This window comes from Schistocerca cancellata, chromosome 8 (assembly GCF_023864275.1).
Source record: "Schistocerca cancellata isolate TAMUIC-IGC-003103 chromosome 8, iqSchCanc2.1, whole genome shotgun sequence".
Classification (NCBI taxonomy): Eukaryota; Metazoa; Arthropoda; class Insecta; order Orthoptera; family Acrididae; genus Schistocerca; species Schistocerca cancellata.
This window is the reverse complement of record NC_064633.1, coordinates 300,174,964-300,187,902: the sequence shown is the minus strand read 5'-3', so window position 1 is coordinate 300,187,902 and position 12,939 is coordinate 300,174,964. Positions and strand designations below refer to the sequence as shown.

The 12,939-nt window shown below is 43.4% G+C and overlaps 1 protein-coding gene across 1 annotated transcript in view; it reads left to right on the top strand.

Annotated features, from left to right (window-relative positions):
• Positions 1 to 12,939, top strand: part of LOC126095533 (protein O-mannosyl-transferase TMTC1-like) — a 337,583-nt gene that overhangs the window by 130,190 nt on the left and 194,454 nt on the right. The window contains exon 3 of the mRNA XM_049910315.1: positions 12,748 to 12,879. Coding sequence (XP_049766272.1) covers positions 12,748 to 12,879 — 132 coding nt within the window. The remainder of the gene's footprint in view (positions 1 to 12,747; positions 12,880 to 12,939) is intronic.

Below are 12,939 nucleotides of genomic sequence, written 5' to 3'. Positions count from 1 at the left end.
ATAGGGGCAGCAGCCTTTTCTGTTGTTGCAGGGGCAACAGTCTGGATGATTGACTGACCTGGTCATGTAACACTAACCGAAACGGCCTTGCTGAGCTGGTACTTTTCTTCCCGAAGACATGCAGCTTTACTGTATTGTTAGACGACGATGGCGTCCTCTTGCGTAAAATATTCCGGAGGTAAAATAGCCCCACTCAGATCTCCGGGCAGGGACTACTCAGGAGGGTGTTGTTATAAGGAGAAACAAAACTGGCATTCTACGGATCGGAGCATGGAATGTCAGATCGCTTAATCGGACTGGTAGGGTAGAAAATTTAAAAAGGGCAATGGATAGGTTAAAGTTAGGTATAGTGGGAATAAGTGAAGTTCGGTAGCAGGAGAAACAAGGCTTCTGGTCAGGTGAATACAGGGTTATAAATACAAAATAAAATAGGGGTAATGCAGGAGTAGGTTTAATAACGAATAAAAGAATAGGAATGTGGGTAAGCTACTACAAACAGCATAGTGAACGCACAATTGTGGTCAAGATAGATACGAAGCCCACGCCTACCACAGTAGTACAAATTTATATGCCAAATAGTTCCACAGATGACGAAGAGACTGATGAAACGTATGATGAGATAATATAAATTATTCAGGTAGTGAAGAGAGACGAAAATTTAATAGACATGGGTGACTGCAATTCGATAGGAAGAGAAGGAAACGTAGTAGGTTAATATGGAATGCGGATAAGAATTAAAGAGGAAGCCGCATGGTAGAATTTTGCACAGAGCACAACTTAATCATAGCTAACACTTGGTTCAAGGTTGTATACATTGAAGAAGCCAGTAGATACTGAACGTTCAGATAGATTATATAATGGTAAGAGAGATATTTAGGAAACCGGTTTTTAATTGTAGGACATTTCCAGGGGCAGATGTGAAATCTGACCACATTCTATTGGTTATGAACTGAAGAAACTACAAAAAGGTGGGAATTTAAGGAGATGGGACCAGGGTAAACTGACAGAACCAGAGGTTGTAGAGAGTTTCAGGAAGAGCATTAGGAAACGATTGACCAGAATGGGGGAGAGAAATGCAGTAAAAGAAGAATGGGTAGTTTTGAGAGAAGAAATAGTCAAGGCAGCAGAGGACAAAGTAGGTAAAAAGACGAGGGCTAGTAGAAATCCATGGGTAACAGAGGAGATACTGAATTTAATTGATGAAAGGAGAAAATATAAAAATGCAGTAAATTAAGAAGGCAAACAGGAATACAAACGTCTCAAAAATGAGATCCGCAGGAAGTGCAAAATGGCTAAACAGTGATGCCTAGACGACAAATGTAAGGATGTAGAGGCGTATGTCACTGGGGGTAAGATAGATACTGCCTGCAGTAAAATTAAAGAGACCTATGGAGAAAAGAGAACCACTTGCATAAGTATCAAGAGTTCAGATGGCAACCCAGTTCTTAGCAAAGAAGGGAAAGCAGAAAGGTGGAAGGAGTATATAGAGGGTCTATACAGGGGCGATGGTCCTGAGGACAATATTATGGAAATGGAAGAGGATGTAGCTGAAGACAAAATGGAAGATATGATACTGCGTGAATAGTTCGACAGAGCACTGAAAGACCTAAGTTGAAACAAGGCCCCTGGAATAGACAACATTCCATTAGAAATACTGACAGCCTTGGGAGAGCCAGTCTCCTGATAAAACTCTACCATCTGGTGAGCAAGATGTATGAGGCAGGTGAAATACCCTCAGACTTCAAGAAGAATATAATAAATCACAAAGAAAGCGGGTTTTGACAGATCTGATAATTACCGAACTATCAATTTAATAAGCCACCGCTGCAAAATACTAACACGAATTCTTTACAGACGAATGGAAAAACTGGTAGATGCCGACCTCGGGGATGATCAGTTGGGGTTCCGTAGAAATGTTGGAACACATGAGGCAATACTGACCCTACGACTTATCTTAGAAAATACATTAAGGAAAGGCAAACCTACGTTTCTGTCATTTGTACACTTAGAGAAAGCTTTTTCCAATGTTGACTGGAATACTCTCTTTCAAATTCTAAAGGTGGCAAGGGTAAAATACTTTGTGCGAAAGTCTATTTACAATTTGTGCAACAACCAGATGGCAGTTCTAAGAGTCGAGGGGCTTGAAAGCGAAACAGTGGTTGTGAAGGGAGTGGGACAGGGTTGTAGCCTATCCCCGATGTTATTCAATCTGTATATTGAGCAAGCAGTAAAGGAAATAAAAGAAAACTTCGGAGTACGAATTAAAATACATGGAGAAGAAATAAAAACGTTGAGGTTCGCCGATAACATTGTAATTATGTCAGCGACAGCAAGGGACCTGGAAGAGCAGTTGAACGGAATGGACAGTGTCTTCAAAGGACGATATAAGATGAACATCAACAATAGCAAAACGAGGAAAATGGAATGTGGTCGAATTAAATCGTGTGATGATGAAGGAATTAGATTAGGAAATGAGACGCTTAAAGTAGTAGATGAGTTTTGCTATTTGGGGAGCAAAATAACCGACGATGGTCGAAGTAGAGAGGATATAAAATGTAGACTGGCAATGGGAAGGAGAGCATTTCTGAAGAAGAGAAATTTGTTAACATCGAGTATAGATTTAAGTGTCAAGAAGTCGTTCCTGAAAGTATTTGTATGGAGCGTAGCCATGATGGAAGTGAAACGTGGACGATAAATAGTTTAGACAAGAAGAGAATAGAAGCTTTCGAAATGTGGTATTAAAGAAGAATGCTTAAGATTAGATGGGTAGATCACATAACTAATGAGGAGGTATTGCATAGAGTTCGAAAGAACAGGAGTTTGTGGCACAACTTGACTAGAAGAAGCGATCGGTTGGTACGACATGTTCAGAGGCATCAAGGGATCACCAGTTTAGTATTGGAGGGCAGCGTGGAGGGTAAAAATCGTAGAGGGAGACCAAGAGATGTATACACTGAAAAGATTGAGAAGGATGTAGGTTGCAGTAGGTACTGGGAGATGAAGGAGCTTGCACAGGATAGAGTAGCATGGAGAGCTGCATCAAACCAGTCTCAGGACTGAAGACCAATACAACAACAGTATCAAAGTCTTAAATCTTGTTATAGCTCTATTAGTTAATGGGTTTCATCAAGTTTTGTAATCAAAACTTTCTATCATTAGTGTAAAGATACTTGACCTAGAACAAATAAGGACGTTTTCGTTACAAATTTAGTTTTGAGAGGGAGCTTAATGGGGTCACATAGTAAAGGTTTTCATATGAAACTTCAGTCTTTCTAAGTCTAATATTTAGAGCTTTCAGTTTTTAGTAAAAACGCCGACCTTTACCAAAAGATTGTTCTGGTAAAGTTGATATCTGATACAGTTGATTCAGACATAGATTTGCACATTCTGAACAATTTTTAGCTTCCTTGCTTTTTTATTTCCGGTCTCGTAAACCGACATACGGGATGGAGAGCGGTGCGCTGTCCACGTGCCCCTCCATATACGCATCGAGCGACGCCTGTGGTCTGAGGATGGTACCGTGGCCGGTCGGCACCGTTGGGCCTTCCGAGGCCTGCTCGGATAGAGTTTAGTTTAGTTTTAGTTTTGTTATTTAGTGCAATTTAGTTAGCCGGCCGCGGTGGCCGTGCAGTTCTAGGCGCTCCAGTCCGGAGCCGCGCTGCTGCTACGGTCGCAGGTTCGAATCCTGCCTCGGGCATGGGTGTGTGTCATGTCCTTAGGTTAGTTAGGTTTAAGTAGTTCTAAGTTCTAGGGGACTGATGACCACAGCAGTTGAGTCCCATATTGCTCAGAGCCATTTGAACCATTTGAGCGTTTTGCTGTTTAGTTTTTGTTTAAAACGATGTACGCTCCTGGAAATGGAAAAAAAGAACACATTGACACCGGTGTGTCAGACCCACCATACTTGCTCCGGACACTGCGAGAGGGCTGTACAAGCAATGATCACACGCACGGCACAGCGGACACACCAGGAACCGCAGTGTTGGCCGTCGAATGGCGCTAGCTGCGCAGCATTTGTGCACCGCCGCCGTCAGTGTCAGCCAGTTTGCCGTGGCATACGGAGCTCCATCGCAGTCTTTAACACTGGTAGCATGCCGCGACAGCGTGGACGTGAACCGTATGTGCAGTTGACGGACTTTGAGCGAGGGCGTATAGTGGGCATGCGGGAGGCCGGGTGCACGTACCGCCGAATTGCTCAACACGTGGGGCGTGAGGTCTCCACAGTACATCGATGTTGTCGCCAGTGGTCGGCGGAAGGTGCACGTGCCCGTCGACCTGGGACCGGACCGCAGCGACGCACGGATGCACACCAAGACCGTAAGACCCTACGCAGTGCCGTAGGGGACCGCACCGCCACTTCCCAGCAAATTAGGGACACTGTTGCTCCTGGGGTATCGGCGAGGACCATTCGCAACCGTCTCCATGAAGCTGGGCTACGGTCCCGCACACCGTTAGGCCGTCTTCCGCTCACGCCCCAACATCGTGCAGCCCGCCTCCAGTGGTGTCGCGACAGGCGTGAATGGAGGGACGAATGGAGACGTGTCGTCTTCAGCGATGAGAGTCGCTTCTGCCTTGGTGCCAATGATGGTCGTATGCGTGTTTGGCGCCGTGGTGAGCGCCACAATCAGGACTGCATACGACCGAGGCACACAGGGCCAACACCCGGCATCATGGTGTGGGGAGCGATCTCCTACACTGGCCGTACACCACTGGTGATCGTCGAGGGGACACTGAATAGTGCACGGTACATCCAAACCGTCATCGAACCCATCGTTCTACCATTCCTAGACCGGCAAGGGAATTTGCTGTTCCAACAGGACAATGCACGTCCGCATGTATCCCGTGCCACCCAACGTGCTCTAGAAGGTGTAAGTCAACTACCCTGGCCAGCAAGATCTCCGGATCTGTCCCCCATTGAGCATGTTTGGGACTGGATGAAGCGTCGTCTCACGCGGTCTGCACGTCCAGCACGAACGCTGGTCCAACTCAGGCGCCAGGTGGAAATGGCATGGCAAGCCGTTCCACAGGACTACATCCAGCATCTCTACGATCGTCTCCATGGGAGAATAGCAGCCTGCATTGCTGCGAAAGGTGGATATACACTGTACTAGTGCCGACATTGTGCATGCTCTGTTGCCTGTGTCTATGTGCCTGTGGTTCTGTCAGTGTGATCATGTGATGTATCTGACCCCAGGAATGTGTCAATAAAGTTTCCCCTTCCTGGGACAATGAATTCACGGTGTTCTTATTTCAATTTCAAGGAGTGTATTTAGGGAAACATATTTATCCGATCACTCTGAGATTTAACAATTTGAACATTAACATACTGAAACATATGTCGACAAAGTTTGGAAAAGCTACTTTAATTTTTAATTTCATCCATAGATTATGACGCAATAATTGTACGGTACGCACAGACGTGTTATGGTGACGTGGCGCTAGTAGCATTGAAACGGTGTAAGTCCTGTCACAATCGCTCCCCTCTGTATCTCTCAAATGATAGAGCGCTTTTTTCGCCACACTATGTAACGCGAAACTCACCATTAGAAATCACGAGTGGCAGACCAGTGTGCGTACAAGGAGGCTGGGAGTGTTGTGCTGTCACTAGAGAAGCAAGAATAGCATTATGGGTCACTCAAGCAGCTAAGAGACTTCGAATGAGCTTATATGAAATTCCGGAGAAAGGGAAGGAATGGGTGGGAATTCATTACTTCCAGCCGCACAGAGCATTATGGTAATATTGTGGTGAAAATTGAAAATCTTTTGTAGAAAGTTCTTTCCAAGGCGAACTTCCCTCACTATTGGTAAACATTTTAAGTATCGTCGTTTGTAATGTAGCTACCTGTTTTGTGAAACATGCTAAAGTCGATAGAAACACTTTTTCGTTCATAACGACTAACACTGAATTTCTTTGACAATAGAGGTACGTGTTAGGTAAACATACTTAGCTTTTAGGTTACGAGGTGATTAGGACTAAAATTCTGTGAAGCTGCAATAACTTTTTGTCGTCTCTGCTGTGCATCCTTTGAATTTTCAGTAAATAAATAAATGCCATGTGGCTAGGGTTTCCCGTCGGGTAGACCGTTCGCCTTGTACGAGTCTTTCGATTTGACGCCACGTGCCGATGGGGATGAAATTATGATGTCACTGATGGTGTTTTGTTTTCACTCATCAGTCTTCTGACTAGTTTAGTGATATCCACAGCGAGTTCCTCTTCTGTGCCAACCTCTTCATCTCAGAGTAGCACTTGCGTCCAACGTCATCCACGTAATTTCAACGTTATTCTGCAGTACTACATCGCAAAAGCTTACTTCACTTCTATTCCGGTTTTTGTCGAGTCAATGATTCACTATCACACAATACAGTCATCAAAACTTACATTCTTAGATATTCTTATATATTTGTAATAAGGCTGTTTCGAAAAGAAGGTAGTTGTATTTGTACAGTCCAGAACGTTTGTTAGCTACTAAACTGTATTTCTGAGCCTTCTGTAACGGAAGTTGCTCTTATGAACGTGACGTATTTCACTTAGGGAGATACTGTCCTTCCTGTCTCAGTGTGTTCTCTTTCTCTGGTCCCTGCTCTCCCGCTCCATGATGATTTTCTGGACGTTGTCCCCTTCCCTCTTTGAACACTATTCAGTTAATTTACAACCGGTATGACCATGATATTTCTTGCACTTCCTCGGGTCCAGGGACCAGATAAATATCTGCTTCTGGCTCTGCATTTAAAGAATATTTAAAATATCCGTAGACACAAAGTGAATATGACTTTTTAATTATAACTTGTGGGGAGGGAGGAGGGGGTACTGAAGGAGAGGTACTGGCGAATCGCGCAGTCGTCGAACCTAATAAATAAATAGGACAAATACTAAGTTACAAAGTGTCATACCCTAGAAAATAGTATGTTAATGCTATAGACAATCTAGTAAACCGTAATATGAAGCATTCCAGTTCCATTTTAGATGTTTTTAGAAGGGTCTACTGAATTGGTCGAGTGTGGAAAAACTGGATGTAGTTCAGTTTTGTAATATTTTACGGGGCTGCGTATCCCATTGCCGCTCGAGGCCTGATCCAAAATGTGACAGATGCTCTTTGTGCAAGTAATACAGAACATTACTGTGGAGTAGCTTCTGAGACTGCAGTCCCAGAAAACGTGTATGCAGAAAGTAGGTTTCCAGTAACCTTTTGGCAACTCTTAGTTGCTAAGCTGTTAAGGGAATGTGGTTTAAGAATAGCCTAGAAGATTTATTTGTGACCAATTGCGAGGTTGGATTTATTAACTGAAACAAATGATGTATTAAGCAGGAAAAATGCCATTTAACTTGAGATTAACGTTGCTCTGATGCTGAACTTGCTTAGAGGAATAGCACTGTTTTTCTGCATTTTTGGCTTCAGAAGAAGTTGTGCAGTATAATATTGTGCATTCATGTTGTTGTAATAAACTTTTATTACTTTGTAAATGGCAATAAGTTTGAAATGTTTGAGTTACTACGCATTCTTCAGGAACAATTCGCTAAGGGCATGTGTAAGGTGCTCCAGTATGTTTACACTTACGTAAAAATGTATTGCCCATTTCTATTTCTCTGAAAAATTCCATATTCTCGAGGGCGTAGCTGGAGGTTTAGAGAGCATACAGTATACCTAATCCATTAACCTGGAAGGGGTTGCCATTAGCACGCTCATGTGAATGAGAAGACAGCGATCTGTGGTCTGAAATGCTATTCACCCGCTCTTGGTAGCCTGAGGGAACAATTACTGGAGTCAAATTCTAGCACAAGTATGTAAAATACGAGTAACCCAAATTCCTGCCCGGAAGGTATAAAACGATTCAACCTTCTTTTGAAATTAGGTTTTCACACAAGACACCACCCACAAGACATCACAAATGTAACTTTCTTTAAGCTAAGCTAGAACTGTTTCTTTCTTGTCCTACGCATATGTCGTACCTGTTGAAGAGTTACACGAGCTGTATGTTCTCGTTTAAGGACTACCCAGTAACTCTCAATGACACTCAAAGCTGGACCACAATTGAAACTTACTAATAGGGAACTGTCAATAACACATTAATGTTGTGTCTGATGTGTGATTGTCGTTGGGTGAGAGTTATTTATACTCATTTCAACTTCCGTTAACACTGGTTGTTTCTCAGTGACACTCAAAGCTGGACCACAATTGAAACATACTAATAGGAAACTGTCAGTAACACATGAATGTCGTGTCTGATGTACGATTTTCGTTGGGTGAGAGTTATTTATATTCATTTAAACTTAACTTAAGACTGGTTGCTTACGTCTTGCAGTGTACTTATGGATATTTTTGTAATAATATTGACAAATTAGTGAACGAAATATACTGAGACAGTCCACCACTCAGACGTAAGTTTGCGAAGCGTGCTGGTGGGAACAGCTTTCTAAACATGTTCAACAAGTGATTACCATGCTCTTTGAGATTTATCAGTGGAAGTGTCCCACTTCTATGTCATGAAATGAAGAGTACACCGAGATCTAACTGTGTATGTAGAAATACTATGTAGTTAATAGATACATCTGTTACATATTGATGACAGAACTCTAAGCTTACGAAGGTTTGAAATTAATTTTATACCGTGAATGACATGTTTCACTGCTCTTAAATTGTTAAAGTTTATCTACAAGTGTCAGTCAAATGGTACTATAATCAAAATTAGAAGTGCTTCATTTTTATCATCAGTGTACGAAAATGCAATCTCAGTTACGCGTAATTTAATATTCGGTAAGGCCGGCCGGGGTGGCCGAGCGGTTCTAGGCGCTACAGACTGGCACCGCGCGACCGCTACGATCACAGGTTCGACTCCTGCCTCGGGCATGGCTGTGTGTGATGTCCTTAGGTTAGTTAGGTTTATGTATCTCATAAAAATGGTGATGCAAAAGTCATGTCCCATAGGGAAAAGTCTACATTGGCCCATGCGAAAAATTCTTGTTCAGGATATACAGGGACGATCATTCGAAGCAAGATCCTAAAATGCATACTTCTAGACCTAGAAGCACTGCTTCATCTTCGATGCAGTGCCACAAAACTCTATACTCTTTGCATTCTGTTTTTTTTTTTTTTGGAGGAGATAGTATAGATCAAAAAGAAGAAAAATGTGTCCAGTAAACACGGGCTATAAAATACACACCTTAAAAACGATGAGTACTTCTTCAGTAGGATAGATGCGTTTCACGGAAGTGATGATTAACAACTCATAAGCACTGAACCATGTAATACATTCCAGAAAACCAATTTGAAACTTTAGCGTACATCACTCTCAGCGATCAGTAAAAGGCAAAGCTTATTAATCAGTATATCTATTTAGACACTGTCTGTAGCTACGGAAATATTTTGGGCGGCGGGGTGGAGGGGAAGGTGGGCGCTGCCTCATGCAGTGACACTCACTTCAAACTGCAGAAAAGACCCACTAGAACAATAACCAAAATCAGTAACCGAGCTCCCTGTAAAGATTTTGCTAAACGGCTGTAGATTCAAACTGCACCATATGAGAAAATCAACAAGTTCATTATGCACATCAGAAAGAGCTTCAGCATAATGTCACTAAAAGCAACACTCCTAGTCATCAGACAACAGCCAGACTAAACTTACATTTAGCATGAATAAGCGAATGAGAAACACAAAACAGCATTTTCTACGAGGGGATAAGATTGTGGATTCAGTTTTTCTATGTGATTAAGGCGATAGCTAAAATGTAAATATTTAAAAAGTCAGTTAAAGTATACCTCTTAAACCATTTATGTCGCAAAGCCAGAGTTTACTTATATAACAGAGTGGGGATTAGTAAAAATTAACATCATTTAATAATAAATAACTGTCGTTCTACAGCAAACGCTAACAGTTTAATGAATTTTATTGTAAAATCCTATGTCCAGGACGTAATGTGGGTAACTCTTACATTTTCTTGAGCTTAAATACTCTTTTTTTGAAGAAATAACTCAAATCTTAACAGACGGGTCGAGGGCACACTCTTCATGCCAGCCCAAAACACACCGCATCAAAATTAAAAACCCAACATGGTAACTAAGATCTGCATTATATTACTGTATGCATGAATTACTTAATTTTTTAGAAATTGATTCCTTTTTCACTTAAGATGACGTCTCGTATCTTTTTGTAAGTTATCTATGAATGAATAAACAACCAGGTGACTAAGAAGCACAGGTACACAACTCAGCAGAAGCCCCATAATATGTCAAAACCAATACTGAATAACATTGCGATGCACACTTTTAAATTATTTTAAAAAGGTAACGGGGCGTTATTCTTACGCAGACACACACACACACACACACACACACACACACACACCCACACACACACACACACTGTTTAACCTATACTCAAACGCCTCTTCTGCCATTCCATGACGTCGCGAGCGCAACATCCGTCACCACAAATGTCACCGTGTTTTTACCTTCTCTGGTTAACGATCGCGCTCTCGGTGACTCAGTGGTTGGCAGAGGGTTTCATTTTATCTTTGAAACATATTAAACTATTTTACGATTTCTTTGTTGATCTCGACCTGTCCTCTATATGCATTGCTATTGATTTTACAGTTTTTTTATGTATGACATCCCTTTCGCTTTAGCTACAGCTAGGAAAAAATCCTTTTCCTTTAATATTATTACCATTTGGCAGCGAATATTTATCCATTCACAAGCTTGGCTTCTGTTCTATAACACCACCTCATCTCCACTGCTTCTGTGGCCTGCTTACAATATACACTGAGGTGACTAAAGTCATGGGATAGCGATATACACAGGTACAGGTGGCGGTACTAACGCTTACACAATGTATAAAAGGGCAGCACAATGCAGAGCTGTTATTTGTAAACAGGTGATTCATGTGAAAACGTTTCCTACATGATTATTCCAGCATGACGTGTGTTAACACACTTTGAACGCGGAATCGCAGTTGGAGCTAGTCGCATGGGACATTCCATTTAGAAATCGTTGACCAGTTCAATATTCCGCGATCCACAGTGTCAAGAGTGTGCCGAGAATACCAAATTTCAGACATTACTCCCACCAAGAACAACGCGGTGGCCGACTGCATTCATTTAACGACGGCGAGCAGCGGCATTTGCGTAGAGTCGTCATTGCTAACAGAAAAGCAATACTACGTGAAATAATCTCATAAGTTAATGTGGGACGTACGACGGACGTATCAGTTAGGAGAGTGCGGCAAAATTTGGCATTAATGGGCTGTGACAGCAAACGACCAAAGCGAGTGTCTTTGCTAACAGCATGACACGTCCTGGGCTGGTGACCATATCCCATGCGATTAGAAAACCATGACCTCGTCAGATGAATCCAGATCTCAGTTGGTAAGAGTTTATGGTAGGGTTTGATTGCGGTGCAGATCCCTTGAAAGCCGGCCGGAGTGGCCGAGCGGTTCTAGGCGCTACAGTCCGGAACCGCGCGACCGCTACGGTCGCAGGTTCGAATCCTGCCTCGGGCATGAATGTGTGTGATGTCCTTAGGTTAGTTAGGTTTAAGTAGTTATAAGTTCTAGGGGACTGATGACCTCAGATGTTAAGTCCCATAGTGCTCAGAGCCATTTGAACCATTTTGAGACCCTTTGAAGCAATGGACCCAAGATGTCAACAACCTGTGAAAGCTGGTGTCGGCTCAATAATGGTGTACAGTGGGTCTGCTTGGGATGTATTAAGTGATATACTCCACCTGAACCGATCACTGACAAGGAATGTTCATGTTCGGCTGCCTGGATACCATTTTCCGCCATTCGTGGACTTCATATTCCCAAACAAAATGGTTCAAATGGCTCTGAGCACTATGGGACTCAACTGCTGAGGTCATTAGTCCCCTAGAACTTAGAACTAGTTAAACCTAACTAACCTAAGGACATCACAAACATCCATGCCCGAGGCAGGATTCGAACCTGCGACCGTAGCGGTCTTGCGGTTCCAGACTGCAGCGCCTTTAACCGCACGGCCACTTCGGCCGGCTATTCCCAAACAACCAACAATCTCTTTATGTATGACAATGCTCCATTTCAACAAGTCACAATTGTTCGCGCCGCCCGGTGTGGCCAAGCGGTTAAAGGCGCTACAGTCTGGAACCGCGTGACCGCTACGGTCGCAGGTTCGAATCCTGCCTCGGGCATGGACGTGTGTGATGTCCTTAGGTTAGTTAGGTTTAAGTAGTTCTAAGTTCTAGGGGACTGATGACCTTAGAAGTTAAGTCCCATAGTGCTGAGAGCCATTTGAACCATTTTTGAACAATTGTTCGCAATAGGTTTGAAGAACATTCTGGACGATTCGATCGAATGATTTGGGCAGCCAGATCCCCCAACATAAGCCCCATCCAATATTTATGGGCTTTAACGGAGAGGTCATTTCGTGCACAGAATCCTGCACCGGCAACACTTCCGCAATTATTGAGGCTGTAGAGATAATAGCACGGCTCAGTATTTCCACAGATTGCAAATGTCTTGTTGAGTCGGTGTCACGTGAAGCAGGTGCACTACCCCAGGCAAATGGAGGTCCGACGCGATATTGGGAGTGATCCCATGGCTTTCGTCATCTCAGTGTACAAGGCAATGCTGTCACACAAGAGATTTCTACTGCTCGCGTGAGCGTGCCAGAGAATGAGCTACAGCTTCGCTGCACTGTTCCCGAAGTTGAGCTCCAAACAGCCCCAAAAGCAATGCTCCCCCCCTGTGAGCAGCGAGTGAGGCGAGGTGTTTGCCCTAGGCGTGAGCAGCCGCGCCTGTGGACCAGCGTGCTGCTGGCGGCGCTGTCCATGCTGGCCAAGGAGACGGGCGTGGCCGCCCTGCTCGTCAACCTGCTGTTCGACGCCTACCGCTCCTGGAGCTCCCTCAAGAAGTAAGTACTCCGACTACCTTCCAACTCTCTAGAGCACTGGCACTTGCGTACTGAATTGTC